Raw genomic sequence first — 15852 nt, 5'->3', positions numbered from 1 at the left:
AAGAGAGAGCAATTGTGTTTGTAGAAATTACTATAATATTATTTCTGTCCAACATTACTGCAGAATGTGATTTTTCTATTATAAGAATAGACCTACTATATTAGAACTATCCGAGTGATTACAAATCGTCTTAGCGGCGATCATTGCCAAAGGTTTACCAAAATTTTCCATTTCTCGCGGTGAACGAATCCTCTGCTCGAAGGAAATCGTCTTCGATCGAATTACAGCACGAGAGAGAACCTTTTAAAGGGATCCGCGAGGAGCCTGGCGCATCCTGGAATGGACGAGGTGGCGCGCGCGAGAGCTGATAGATTTTGAACGTCGGCTTCGCAAATCCTCCTGCGTATCGATGGGTCCTTGCAAATCCCCCAACGATCCTCGGGATGAATTTCGTTCGTCCTGGCGGGATCGATTGCGACCCACCCGCAATGTCTGTTTTCACTTTGCCGGTAGATTACAAGTTGCTATCTCCAGAGAGTATATTTACGAATTCGTGAGAAACTGGCTCTCTCTCTCTCTTTCTTTCTCTCTCGCTTTCAATCTTTTCATTTTTTCTTTACCTTTATGCAACAAGAAAGTGCAAAAACGCGTTTTGTCACGCGAGCTATTTTCCTGCCTTTCACTTAATTTTTATTATGCACGCGAATCGAACGTCACGTAATCCCTTAATTCAAGTCTTAAGAATCACATAGGGCAATCCACATATCCTAATCACCTAAAACATTACCTTCTTTCCTCGAATAATTATGTTTCTAAAAAATAAATTTCGCGGATTTGTTCAGTTTTGAAAGATTGACAAAGAGATGGCAGAAATTCTCTTCAAATCGATTTTAAATAACTTTTGTTTATTAGATAAAAGTATCTGAAATCAAATTTCTCTTTATAAACTCTTATAGACTTTTCGAAGAATTCAACGACCTAACACGATTTGATCTTGAACTATTGAAAAATCGGTTTGCAGGATAGTGCAAAGAATAAGTGTAAAGAGAACGGAAAAGATGCTCGCCCGCAGGACAGAGTATTGCTGGCGAATGTGAAAAAGTAGGAAAATTGTATTGTGAACAAACGTGGTGGCGCCTTGTCGTGCATATGGTGCGCGTGACATGACTGGAATATATTTCGTGCTGCTCTCGCACATCGACGAAACCTTCTCGTCCTTTGGCCTATGTACGCGACCGCCATACAATTATGAACGGACTATGAATACGAGAACCGATCCAGAGAACGTTACACAACCACTTAATTGATATTCTTTTTTCGAGTTCTCGTTGTCAGATAGTCGGATTGTTATTCAATTAATATATTATCAGCTCCGGTTATTAAAATGGATTATTAAAATGTAAAAAGTTAATAAATTTACGAATTTGGTAATTTGGTTTGTCGTTGTATATTAAAATAAAGATAACAAAACATGATTTATATACGCGGTGTTTTTTTCACTAAATTGTGAGCACGTAAAACGTTTCTTTGAATTTTTATTTTATATTTCTACTGATTTTATGTAATAAATGTAATTACAATATAATTCAACAAACGTAATTTTTAAAATTATCTAATGTTTCTTTTTTACAGAAAAAAGTAATAGATACTAGCAGTTTGTAAAGTTAAAATATTTTAACTTAATTAGCTAGTTGACATCAGAAAGGACAAGTCAGTGTATTAATTTTTAAAATTATTTAAATTAAAATATTAAAATATTTTTAAATACAAGATGTTTTCTCACAAACTGTTTGTAAAAAGCATTATGTAAATGTAAACCCAGCACGCTTAATCTACCGCAATAATCTCTTTTCTCACAATTTATATTTATCAAATGGAAAAATTCAATATATTCAATATATACATATATTAATAAAATAAAAGTAGAAAGGGGAAGCAGACACATAAACCGTTTAATACAAACCGATTAGCTCTGCAAATAATTGTAGTGTAAATTGAAATAGGATTGGGTCCGTAATGGCTGTCATGAGAAGCGCGTCGACTGCAAATGACGCAATGGCATCCTTATTATATTCGACGTACGTGCGCCAGTTCCGTCGTAAATCGAATCTTTCTATTATCTTCCTATATAGTGAGGCGTGTGTGTCTCGTCTTGGTAAAAGCATTTGTTCGTAAATAAGGGAAGTAATTGTCGTGTAATAAAACGTGCATGTGCATTTTTCACCTTCATTACCCATTTACCCCATTTTTCTTTCATTTCAAACAATATAAGCAAAAAAATCTAATAGACGCTTTTAATCCTACTGTGTTAAATAAGCTAATAAAATATGGCTCGTAAAGAAAGCTCGTAAAAATAAAGCTAACACAAGGCTATCTGCGTTTTTATTCCGCATTTGCCTTATTTCGATTATACGAATATTAAGGCCGGTTTTCACACGCAATGATTGGTGGCGCCAGGCCGCGCCAGTCGACTAATGCCAGTAAAAATGCAAGTGTAAACACTTGATGCAAACTGGCGCTAGTAATGTGGCGTTTACTGGCGGTTATTGGCCAAAGCATATAACCTCAAAATTTGAGGTTATATGGTTGTTGTCATTTACTGTGTGTTTAATAAATGTTAAATATTTTCCATAGTATACGCCAATCACTGTGTAAATACTTGTAAGTTTGCTAGTCGGTTCTGGCGCCAATGAATGCCAGTCAGTTGGCGCCACTAATCATTGCGTGTGAAAACCGGCCTTTAATCACAAACAAACGAGATCTTTTCTTACCTATTCAAGTTCTCTTTTTAGTTCAATTAACTTATTTATCATCTTGAATTAAACAAATAAAGCATATAATAATTATTTTAAGTAAACGAGTTTTATCCTAATACATAAACCATGGCTAATATATAAATCAGTAAGTTGAATTTATCTTGATAAAGAAAGAGAAACATTGCGGTAGGAGGATGATACAAACCGGAAAAAAGTGTTAATTCCACTTTACTGCGCAAGAATGTGTTGCTTATTCAAAGTGAAATGTATATTCCGAAATAATTAAACTGTTGCCGTCGATAATATGTAACAAGCGGCGAATTTCTCATGAATTTCGCATTTTGGATGAAAACACATCCACGGTAGGAAAGGACACTAACTGAATCAATAATTAATGTACCAGCATAATCACGAATGAAAACGTTTGAAATGTCGGTAACTTGTAACTGTTTATTCAGAGTAATTATGGATGCAGCTGGGCGGAGGAGGAGGATTCTATCTGTTTTACGATGGCAAACAACAGGAGGAGACGCATCCCGCGAGATAAAGGCAGAATGTTAGATGCCACCAGGTTGGGACAGCATCACAAACAACGGAAGGCAGCGCGCGCGATAGTCTCGCGATTCGACTGATTATTCTACCGACGCGATCTCCGTACATATTTACACAACGGAATTTCTCCGGCAACTGCGGAATCTCTCACACACAGTTATCCGCTGCTAATCAACCGCTCGTTGATCGATTATTGATGGAATTTTCACGCAACGAAATTAGGTGGGAAAGAATCTTTGGAAATAAATTCAAGATTGGCAGCGCCACATATTTGTCAATTAGTTTTAAGTGTTATAATGCAAGTGTTATAATGAAGATTTTTATAATAAAGATATAGCAAGAAAAATAAAATATAACAATTTTTAAAATAAATAATGTAATATATTTTAAAATACTAGTTTTGTAATTTTTAGTCTGTTTTTTTTGTACGGTAACTCGGGGGAATATGCCATACTTAAGGAAAATATGATTTTTTTTTCTATTTCTCTCTCTTTTTGAGGTATCTTTGCATACTGGTCTTCTTTTTCCTTCTTTTATCTGTTATTTATATATGGTTTTAATAAAATATTTTGATTCTTTACTATTAAAAAGAAAGAAATACAAAAATGTTGCAAAAGTGGCATATTACCGCCATGCCACATATACAAACATGTATAGTAATTTAACTTTAGAAGGGCATTCTTGTCTAAAAACATGTAAAAGAATATTTTTATTACAATTTCAATAAAACACTAAGAAAATTCTAAAAAATACGTTGTCATACTTGTTATACTGTACTTACCCCATAAAAACTATAATACTGACAGGAAGTAAGTAAAACTTGGGCAAAACGTCAGATATAATATTTTTAACAATTTCACAGTATTTACAACAACGCTCATAGCCGTAGCTTTGTTAAATATAACGAGTGGCATATTCCCCACACTGGCATATTCCCCCCAGTTACCCTACAAAAAAAACTTCGTCATTTAACAATATAAAAATATTATTATACTAAATTAACCAATTAAATTTTTTAAATTTAAATTAATTTTATATTTTGAGAAATAATTCGTAACAAGGAACTACGTGATTTATAAAACATTTTATGAATTCAATTTGATAGATATACATTCTCAAATTTTACTGGAAAGAGCCTGCGTCCGCACTGATAATGGGAGGCGTCACGGCATATCGCGGTGGCGAACAATAATGTAACACCATGCGTGCGGTGTAATCTGTGCATAATTGAACGTAAACACGCTGATAATTTGAACCGGCAATAGCGAATTGGACGATGCCAGAGAGACAGAAGGAAAACAGTCATCATGCGGTTACATGAGAATACCCCCGCGCACCACCAACAAACGAATAATTGCCTTTGCCGCGAGCTTTGCCGCGTCCTTGCAGCGGGCTGCAATTATTGAAGCTAAGCACTCACAGGAGCGAGAAGCATTATCATTTTAACGAGCCGCGATTGAAGGTTACAGGACAAAAGTGAAATAAATCCATAATTGGACGGTGTTACCCGAAAATTAGTTAACTCATCAAATACGGATACAGTAGTAGTTTGGAGAAACACTGTGAACGTAAAATTTCACGCCATTGGAATAGCCAATGTGCATATTGAAATAACTGCGTGTATATTCAGATTATTTTTAAATTTTTCGTGATTAACTAAACACAATAATTGTTTCAAGCAACACGAAAAGTGGAATTAATTTGGAAAACGCAAATTAGCACAAAATTTTTAATTTACGCAAATATGAGGTAAGAATAAATAAAAAAAACTGAGTCTCAAGATTTATTTATTAGATCTATCACACTTGAAGATCGGTTTCAACTGAGTTTTTCTACGAAATGAAATTATAAATAGAAATTTTCCCATCAGTTTCTGCATTTTACTTTTGTTAGTTTTACTTACCTGAGGATAATCGCCGTCTTTCATCTGATAGTCAAAAACGTAGAAGTAAGTCTTGGGCATGGGTTCCTCCTCGCTGTCGAGGATCGGAGCGATGTGAGGGTTGTTCGGTTTCTTGGTGTGTCTCAAGGTGAAGAGATCTCCAGTTTGTGCGAGCGGCGCCACGAACTGTGCGTCGCTCAATGCCTGTACACACGCATCCTTCGTGTTGACGGGATGCTGAACTGTTCGTTCCCAGTCGGTATACTCATTCACCACCTGTGTACACATAAAAGGAATTCCAAATCGTTCATTTACGTATACGTGGTTACTGGAATTACTGGAAAATTAAAAGTGATTAGTTTGTCTTCTCGTTGGGGTGATTGAAAGCGTATTTCCGAAGGTTTTGTTTGACAAATACCTATATATTTTAAGTAAAAATAGAATAAAGAGATAAAAAACTGACTTCATTAAAATATAATTGTTTCTTTAAAATTATTTTCAATTAAGAGAACTAGTAAATTTTAAAATAAAATCTCTTGGGAGTTTTGTGCACAACATGGGCTTGTTTTCTCTTATCGTTGTGTATAATATAACCAGCAAATGCGTTTGACTGTTCGTTTATCCCCTATTGGCACTCGTAAAAATATATTGTCGCGATCATAATTATTTAATTGGCTATAATCATCAAGTAATGTCGGACCTGCATCGCTCCTGCGCGGACTGATAACGCGGACCGGCTAACTGGAATTGCATCATCGCTGTATATTTCGACAAAACGCAATGTGCCCGCGATTCAATCGTTGTGCGGAACGTAACAATTACGTCCTGCGATAAATTCCGCGCGAATGCAACGATATATGCGCCGCAAATATGCGCGGCACGTTACATAATATGCTGGCAATAAGTATAATTCATCCTTTTTGGAAACCGCGATTCTCTAATTTTTGAAGATTTCTCTATCGAAAGATGATTTTCTAAGTTTAGATCTTAGATCTTGGAAAAATATTAGATACACAGAAAGAAAAAGTGTCAAATCAAAACTTATAAACGCGTTCATTTTTTCGTATATACGCAACAATCTATAATCTTCTTATAAGAATTTTAACTTCTTATTTCAACTTTTTTCTTGGTTAAACTAGGTAGGGAAGACCGGGGCTAAAACGTCTACGGGGTAAATCCGTCTAATCAAATATCTCGGAACCTGTATATTGTGCGAACTCGTTATTAACATTGTAAACGCTGCTTATGGTACCCATATGACCAACGGAGTTTCGGCAGGTGACCTGCCGTGTTATGATTTTTACGAGGGCAAACGCGTTTTCGTGGTGAAAAGTAAAATTGTCTGCGTGTAGAAATTTTGTAATATCTGCAATAATATTTGTTCTCCAAATCTCGAGATACGTGATTATAAATGCATGCTGATTATAAAGAGTAATGCATGCTGAACACGAATCCAGTGTAGATGTCTAATATTTCATGGGCGATCAAACCTGAAACTGATTTATCCCGGGGGGTAGACGGTTTAACCCCGGCATTTTTGAGATTTCAATTTTTCCACCGTTTTCGTTTTTGCTCTATACCGGTTAAACAAAGCGACGTAGACAAAAATTTTCTATATAAATGTTGTAGCTAAAAGTTCACTCTTTACAGTGGTATACCACATTTAACTACAATTATTTATTTTGTTGATAAAAATCGGCACCAAAAAAAAAACAGACGGTTTAGCCCCGGTCTCCCCTATATAAAACAACTTCATTCAAGCAAATTTTTTTTTGTTTAACGCAAAATAACCTTATTTCAAGATTTCCACGTTAAAACTAAAGATATTTTCAAATCAAGAATATTCTCTTTTTCTGTGTCTTTATCTAATAAAGATTTAGAGATCTTAAAAAAAATCAGAACACACAAGCATCTAAATTCTTATAATTTCCTAATTACGTAAAGATTTAATTTCTAAAAGATTTAAAGACAAAAACAAATAGATGCTGAAATACAATCCACGTTTCCAAAAAACGTAAGTAACATCATATTATTAAGAGTGATAAAACGTGTAAAAATCAAGAGTATTTTTTATTTAGTGTAAAGAATTATTATGATTGTGCAAAACTATTGTATCACATATACTATTTGTATTACTTGAGTAGTTAAATAAAGGAAACACCGACTTACCGTATAAAATATTTCAGTGAGGTGATAGACGTAAGCGTTTCTCACATACGTGCGGATGATTCTATCTCTCCTTTCTCCCTCGAATCCTTGCTGGACATCTTTTTCCGCAAACTTCCATAAAGCTTCGCTCGTTGTCACGCCGAACAATAAATCATATTTGTTGTTGCTCGTGATTGGTGCGCCGTGCTCAGCTTTCTTCGGCAGAGGGCTAAAGTCAACCATCACAATTTTAGTTCAACATTTATAACTTTTATCGTGTAATTAAAAAAAAAACGACATTTATACTTTATATTTATTTTTAATATTGTAAATATTTTTATTATTAAAAAATTGGAGAAAAAATTGAGAAATAAACTAAATTATAATTGCAAGAAAATAAATTAAAAGAAAGCAGCAATTAAGATTACAATTTTATTGCAGAAGTATAAGATAATGAATAATAGAACACGCGGAAATCATTAGCATCTGCAAAATCTGAAAATTTTTCGGTTTCGCGATTGCATGGTGGAAAACGTAATTTGGAAGTGAAAAAGACGATAACATGAATTCGCTCCATGGTTTCCGGCACGAGCGTGGTGCGATCTTCGATTGTAAGTATGCTAATGACGTTGTAGAGTTGGGGGGGCAGGTCGTTTACAATCGCGTTAATGAACCACGCTAATGTTCGCGGTGGAACCCAGCGCTCGTTTAGCTCCCTTTTTCCATTTAACGAGAAAACTCCGGGATCCGTCAGACGGAAGACGGAAGGCGGAATTATTGTGGAAGCCGACGTTAAGTACGAGACTCCTCTCTCTCGGTGCTGGGCAAGAAAGCAAAGCCGAGCCCGGAAGTGCACACATCAAAATAACTTTTCCGCCGCTTCACGGATTTCCTTTGCCGCCGCGAAAGAAAATGTAGAAATATACGCCGCATTACCATAAAACTCTATTAAGCCCGTTCTACCGGAATCCGAGGATTTTCCCCTTTTCCCTCTTTTTTTCCCTCGCTATGTCTCCAGATTTTTATCCTTTTTCCCATTTGCACTATGACCATATCCAAAATGGCACTAAAAGTTCGCGACGCCGAACGCATTTTTTCATATTTATCGTTCCGCATTGATAAAATTAATAGAAATTAAAAAATCTCGAAATCGAGCATTTTAGAGTATAAATTTATTTGAACAATTTTTAGAATTGAAAACAAAAGCATAATTTTTAAATATTTTTAAAAAGCATTTCTTTAAGAATTGCAAAATCATAGAGCAAAATTTTAAATCTTTAGATACTTACCCGAATCCTTGAAATTCAGGACCGAGGTAGGACAGAAGATCCTTTTGGAAGTCTGGCTTGATGACGACACCGTCGACACTTGGGCCAAACGCGCTGAGAAACGTCGGCGGCTGAATGTCGACTTGCATCAGTTCTTCCAAACTGCTCTCCCTCAAACAATCGACTATAAGCTCGTTATCTTTAAGAAGATCATCGGGAACGGAGCAGTTGACAGCCTTGGCTAATTTCAGAGCGTACGATACGGGATCCTCCACCACGGCCCAGGATGAAAGAGCGCTGCCCGACAACAGTATAGCTCGCTTGAATAATCCTGCAAATAGAAAAGATATCTCGTGATTATTTCGCCTTTTTCGAACATAAATTATGTGTGTACATAGGATTAAACATTAATTATATTTGTACAATTTTAAATCCTGAAATCTTTTAATTTGTTGTTATTTTTAATATTTAAATTGCCAGGTTTTTAAATTATTTTGATTTAAAAATCTTTTTTGATATTTGTAATATTCTAATTTTTTAATACACTATAATTTTTCTGATTTGTAAATATTCTAAAAGACATTTGTATATATACATGCATAAGAGAATACTTAATTCGGTGCAAGTTCTGAATCATTCTTTTATATTTTAAATTATTATTTATTTTGTCTCATCTTATTTTTGTGTATTATTCGATAATCAAATCCTTGAAGCAATAGCATTTCGAATCGTTACGTCTGATACTAGAAGAAGCGCGGCGTGCGACTGCTGAATATTATACGAGTGGATTATTTGAGGAGGAAATTATGCCGACGAAAATGGCGCCGCTGCGAATGGATGGAAGCCACGTCGCGTCGTTACTCTCAGCGAGAAAAGAAAGACAAACCAAAGTCGCTCTCGAATCTGAAGAAAGACGTAGCCGACGACCCATAATTATCCCGGAAGAAAATCATTCCCGCGCGTACTCACATAGACGTTATTTGCCTAAGGAAAAACCGGGATGCCGCTCCGTTTTGTACTTTAAGGAGGAATTTTCAATCTCCGCTGCTCTCGTTGTTGACGCCATTAACTCGTCAGTGGTTGCATTATAAGCACCGCGCTAAGATAAAAATTATTTTCTTCTTGCATATCAAATTACCCTCTTCTTTTTTTCTTCCCTCCGTTACACGAAACATTTTTTTTTGCAACTCTCATCCACGATTACTACGTTATCAAAGTACGTTACCGCGTAGGTTTGAGGCTTTCAATTGTAATTAAAAAAGTTATGAAGGAAGGTAAGTCGGGGGAAGATGCCAGTGGGTCGAAGATACCACTTTGTTAATATTTCATTCATTATCGTCGAATAGATGGCAATAATGTTTTCTAGTCATAATGTGAGTGTTTATACAACGAGTAACACGTGCAAACTTTTCCAGTTTTATCGTATTAAATTCAAAGAGTCCAAGTGATGAGTAGGCTTCTTATAATATAATATTCTACTCTTCTTTTTGTTTAGATTTTGCATAATTTATTTTTATTAAAAGTGGATTTATTTAGCATATTTTGAAACCACGTGAAATGGCTGTCTCATGACCCGAATAGTCACTTTTTCTATGACGTCAGTATAAAGAGTCGGAGGTGGCATCTTTTCTTCATTATTGAAGTAAAAATTGGAGTAAAATAGCACTTCAGGAAAAAACACTATTAGCGTAATAGATTATCTTATTTACGCACGAATACTAACGTACATGTTTTGTATTCTTATTAGACTTTAGTTTTTTTAAAAATTGTATTTGTATATCTAAAACAAAAATATTAATTTTTCTGAAATGTGTTCAATTATCAATTATTATCTAATAGTTCAATAGTTTATTGTTAAAAATAAATCAATGTTCTTGTATTACACTTTATTTATTAAGTGTTGTATATTTCTCACAGTACTTGCATCTTTCCTATTACAGGTGACATTTTACTCAGTTTTACAAGGATAAACATGTAATCAAATTATTAAACATTTTAACAATAATTTTTAGGGTGACTATTTTCAGCTGTGCTATGTAAGTTTAATCATCTTGCAAACATTCTGAAATGGTTGGGACTATTGATTTGTTCATATTTCTCTTAATTATGGCATATTCCCTCAACTTACCTATTATTCAAATTTATTATTTTAAATAATTGCATTTTTCTAAGATTTGTAAAAATTGAGTTTCGTTATTGAATATTTTAACAATATTTTTCTATTTCTGGCACTGTAAGAGGTGGAAATACATTTCAAAAGAAACACCGAGATAAGATATTCTCTACTTCGAAAAGTTGCTATGCCTCGATTGGCTCGTTAACTTATCGAGTAAAAGCAACTTATCAAGGAAATTACCGTGAGAGAGTTAGAGAAAGCGAGAGAAGAGGGGATAATGAAAAGGGAAGAGAAAGAGAGAAAGAGGTATTTAGACGGCGAAAGCAGGAAATAACAGAACATCGTCGCGTCTCAAGACAGCCGCCTTGGAAAAATGGAATTCTCATTTCTACCCTCAGTGATACGGGAAAGAATGAAGCATCCGTGGGGCTAAGATGACGAGAGGAAAGTCGGCATGCCAGGATCCTTTCCGATCGCGGAGATCCTTCCGCGCGCGCAAACAAATAAGAGGAAATGATGCTTTTCCTCTTGCGAAACAAACGAGCGTATTTTAAATAATAGAATTTGCAAACAATGCGAGTTTTATTAGGCGAGAGAATATTACGACATTGATCGTCAGAATACCGAAAGGGATGGCGACATAAATCTAATGCTTAATCGAGCCAAAAGAGAAAAAGAAAGGAATACAAAATCGAGCTCTTTCCATTTTCCATAAATCCCGCGCTTACGGCGATTAACATTCCACAAAAGCCAATTCGTCAATTTAATCATTCATTCTTTCGCAGGGGTGGTAGGTTAACAACCTGAACCCTATTCAGCCGCTCGATTACGCCGATCGTTTAAGTAATTTCCATCGTTCGAGATACATATATCGCACTTTTTTAATTAATAAAATCAAGAAACGTAAAACAACCGCGACGTATAAGAAGCGGGAAAGGGGGCAACTTCCATCTCGGACACGCGTGGATGGCTGTGGCCTTCTCATAAGAGAGGAAAGTATTTTCCAATAGCGCCCACGAGGAAGGTGGCGCCGGATAGGAAGGGACGATATTTCACGCACATAATATCACGAGCGAGGGAGCGAGACGGAACGAGGGTTGAAAAGAGGGAGACAGAAAGAGGTAAAGAAAGATGGGGTGGCGGAGAGCTTCCCCTTATCCGCCGTGTCCGTCCCCGACGGGGGCTCGCGTAGAGGTTGTTAACCGTTGGACGTTAACCGTGAGCACGACCACGAAGATGGTCTACTGCTGCTACTGTTACTGGATGAAGATATAAAGGGAGACAGCCAATATCCCCGGCAATGTGTTACCGCGCCGATCCGCGCGCGTGTTCGTCCTCGAAAATATCGCGAATCCTGCAAAAGAGAGATGGGCGAAGGGGACGGGGGAAGGGGATATTGGAGGAAGAAATTTCGGGCTGATATTCTTGCTGGCTTAAGCTACTTCTCTATTTTTTGAACACTTTTCTCTCCCTCTCTCTTTTTCCCAAGGAGCGAGGTATGCGTTATGAAGATAGCGATTTTCTCGCGACAGATGGCATACACGAGTGACGAACCACCTTTTCCCGCAAAGTATTCCGATCGCTAAACCTTGAGGCTTTCAGCAATCTGCTCTCGAGAAAGAATCCAGATTCCAGAAAGAATCTTTGCATTCTCTTGTGATAATATTGTGCAATTTTATTTTAAAATAATATGCAGAATTTTTTAATCATATGAGAGGATGCGCTTGTGTTAAATTTACGTTGAGCGTTAAATATATAATTTTTAAGTTTAAATAAAATATCTTGCATTATGCGATCATTTATGAACAAAGTTGAGAACCTATGCTTGTTTCGATTCGTCTTCTTTTATCATGCGGAAGTAACGGAATTTTTACAAAGAGACGTACGAGCTCGCGACGCGCACAAGTTCGTTTGGCCTTGTCGTTGAAGATCTTGTTAGCGGATTCGGTCGCGATTTGATAGATCGATATAAACTCCTTGCAAAAGCCTCGTAAGTCGATCGAGAACAATTCATTTTAGAGACGAAAACGGGAGGAAAGCTCCCTTCTTCTTGTTTGCGAATACGCAATTGGCCTAATCCGTAATGATTAACTAACGCGAAATACGCGCCGTAACGAAATGCAAAACTCGCTACTCTTTAATTATGTGTAATGCGAATGCGCTTTTAATCATGTATGAGACGCGCGCGTGGGCCGCGGCGCGTGCAGTTCTCTGAATAATTACGGGCGCAATATGGCAGCGAGCGGTTCAGAAATTTCGACTGAGCTTTATTCTCGGAAAAATTTATTAATTACGGCTATATGAATTTTACAATCTACAACTACGCGATCGCGCTTTCAACGAAATGCCGCGCTTTTTTTCAACTTTTACCACCGCGCGCGCGCGTTCAGTTTACAAGCTCTCGTAAATAAATGTTTTCCTCGCTCAGTTGATACATCATATTCCAACTATGTTGGAACTCATGTTAACTCAACAGCTTTAATCACTTACCCCGAATGACGGTGGGGCTAATGGCGAGAAAATGCACGCATGCCGCACCGGTGCCCTGGCCCATGAGGGTGACATTTTCGGGATCGCCCCCGAAGCGCGCGATGTGCTCCTTAACCCAGTGCAGGGCAGCAATTTGGTCCATGAGGCCATAATTCGCGACCCTCGCCTTGGTCTGCGGCGCCACGTTGGCGTTCAGGAAGCCGAGCACGCCCAGCCGGTAGTTCATGGTGACGATCACTTGGTCGGTGTAGCTGGCTAGGACGCTACCGTCGTAGGGGTTTCCGCTGCCCCAGTCGTAGCTCTCTCCGTGAATGTACAGCAACACCGGATGCTTCCTGCCGCCCTCCGCCATGCCTGCGGAACACAAAGGGGATCGCGACGCGACGCGTCGTTTTAGTTCCTCTTTTGCCGGCAGGCAAGCTGAAGTGACAAAGACGACGACGGTACCGGGTGTTGTGTCGCGGCGCCGTCGTCTTCTTTGTCACGGAACATGTCGGGAACACGAGGCTCTACCTGCCGAAGCGGCTCGTATCCGGACATGACCCGGTATTGTCCCGTGTTCCGGAACAAAATGCGGGCCGCGCGCTGAGTGCCGCGGGATTATCAAAGTTCTTTCAACTATAGGCAACAAATAATAAATAAAACGGAATTTTGTTTTAGTTGCAAAGAGATTTTTTTTAATGGAATAACCTAATTGATACTGAATTTAAATGATAAAATATACGGATACATTTTTAATTAAAATTATTTTTAGTTTAATTAAATTGGAACGTGATTTAATAAAATTACAGTCACTAAGATATTTAATACATGTAATTCAGATATATTTATAGTAGATACATTTATAGTAAATATATATATGTATATATATATATATATGTATATATATATATTTATAGCGCATGGAATATTCGACATTTTACTTTGTTCCAGGACCCAGGACATGGAGTCCTAAAAATTGGTAGAAACGAGACATGAAATTATAGAGGCGTAAAATTACAAAGAATCGCATTCGTACCATCTTGCAAAGCTTTACAACTGCGGCCTTCACTAATGCGTCCTTTTTAGAGGAAAAAAGAGAAATAATATCTTTGTCTGTGTCAAAAGGATTATTTGCCAAGTAAGTAAGAATCTTAATTTTCGAAAAAGAGTGTACAGGATGAAGAACTAGTGTTCTTTCTGTATCCCACATTTATAATTGTCTCTTCATAGTCACTGATTTCTTGATAAATTTTTCAAAAAATCAACTTTTTTTTAAGACAAAGACAAGAATTAAAGATATTAAAATTTTTCTCAAAAATATCCTTGATTTATCAGATTTACAGCTCTTAAAGCTCTTACAGCTTTTAGTTTTACTTCTAAACTTTTTTTTATGAATTGACATTCCATGGAAAGTTTCGCAACAATTTTTTCTCTCTTTTTCTTCTTTCTTTCTTCTACTTTCTTCTAGATGCAACTTTCTATATGACTAGACACACGGTCAACATCGCTCTTTGTTTCGATAAGAGCCACTTCCGTTTTACTTTCGCGACCATAACGACAAGAGTGGCGCGCGGTGGAGTGATGCGGCAAGTGGTAGGTCCATATTTCGCGATAAGGAACGTCTCCGGAGAGTCCTTCGATGAAAGAAATCTACAATTCCGGTGTTCTTACTGTATGCACTTCCCGCGGTGGTCCGCACACACACGAGATTCAGGAAATGTAAGAAATAAGTTTATTTTAGTTGAGGATTTTATACTTTTTGAAACGATAGATTTCGGAGCACACTTTTCGAAAGACTACATCCCGATTTATCCGTTGTCAACTTTAATGTGCTTGGCATCGAGACATTAGTGTATTTTTTTTGTGAGATTAAATGGAGATTAATTAGTCTAATTAAAACAACGTTATCTGTTCGGTCGTTGAAAATTTGTTATAAACGCGGGATTTTCCCTCTTTTAAATTCATTCAGTGATCCCTCTCCTTTCACGCGACAGCAGACGTATCTTTCCATCTTTTTTTCGCAATTAGATTTTGATGCTTACCGGGTATTCCGTACCTTGGTATTGGAACAGGTCGAGATTCTCCGATCTGTCGAGAAAAATTTTTTTTTCCTAAACCCACCTCTGGAGAAGGGGGGATTTTCCTCAACCTCCCCCAAAATTATCTCAGAATCTTAATCAGGTAAGTCTTCCGTCTCAAAGTACTTCGCAAGTTAGCGGCGTATTTGCCGAGACTCTTTATTCGGATTAATGCAGATCCATTTTAAATCCGTTTTCCTTCACTGCGCACACAGAGAAAGTCTCCCGCGATACTATAACGAGGACAAACTGTATAAAAGATGGTCTAAAAATCTGTACAAATATACTAGAAAATTTGTGCCAACTTTTCCCAGATATATAAAGATATACCTATACATTTCTCTAAAATAATCCATATTCTCAATTGTGTCAAATATGAGACAAATGCACAGATTGCAAAATTATTAAATTGTAATAGTAAATGTAACATCGCTCGTTTGTGCTGCAACAATTACATGACTAAAAAAAAAAAAGCAAAATTTTCTAGAAAATCGGTTTGAATGTTTAAAATCATTAAAATTTTGTAATATTACTTTTAAACACAATTTTGATGTAATATAACCGATTGTTAGAGGAATAAAAATATGTAATTATATATATATATGTAATTATATATATAATAGCTCTTTATTTAGTGTAT

The 15852-nt window shown here is 36.7% G+C and overlaps 1 protein-coding gene across 2 annotated transcripts in view; it reads right to left on the bottom strand.

Moving 5' to 3' along the window:
• Window positions 1-15852, bottom strand: part of LOC112468438 (neuroligin-4, X-linked-like) — a 222402-nt gene that overhangs the window by 70244 nt on the left and 136306 nt on the right. For both annotated transcript variants that reach the window (XM_025037607.1, XM_025037609.1), the window contains exons 5-8: window positions 13153-13506; window positions 8568-8877; window positions 7300-7507; window positions 5152-5406 (exon numbers count right to left, since the gene is read on the bottom strand). In XM_025037607.1, the coding sequence (XP_024893375.1) occupies window positions 5152-5406; window positions 7300-7507; window positions 8568-8877; window positions 13153-13506 (1127 nt within the window). The remainder of the gene's footprint in view (window positions 1-5151; window positions 5407-7299; window positions 7508-8567; window positions 8878-13152; window positions 13507-15852) is intronic.

The sequence above is a fragment of the Temnothorax curvispinosus genome, unplaced genomic scaffold, assembly GCF_003070985.1.
Source record: "Temnothorax curvispinosus isolate PA1 unplaced genomic scaffold, ASM307098v1 QBEX01018473.1, whole genome shotgun sequence".
NCBI lineage: Eukaryota > Metazoa > Arthropoda > Insecta > Hymenoptera > Formicidae > Temnothorax > Temnothorax curvispinosus.
The sequence above is the reverse complement of the archived record's forward strand: the minus strand, read 5'-3'. Positions and strand labels throughout refer to the sequence as shown.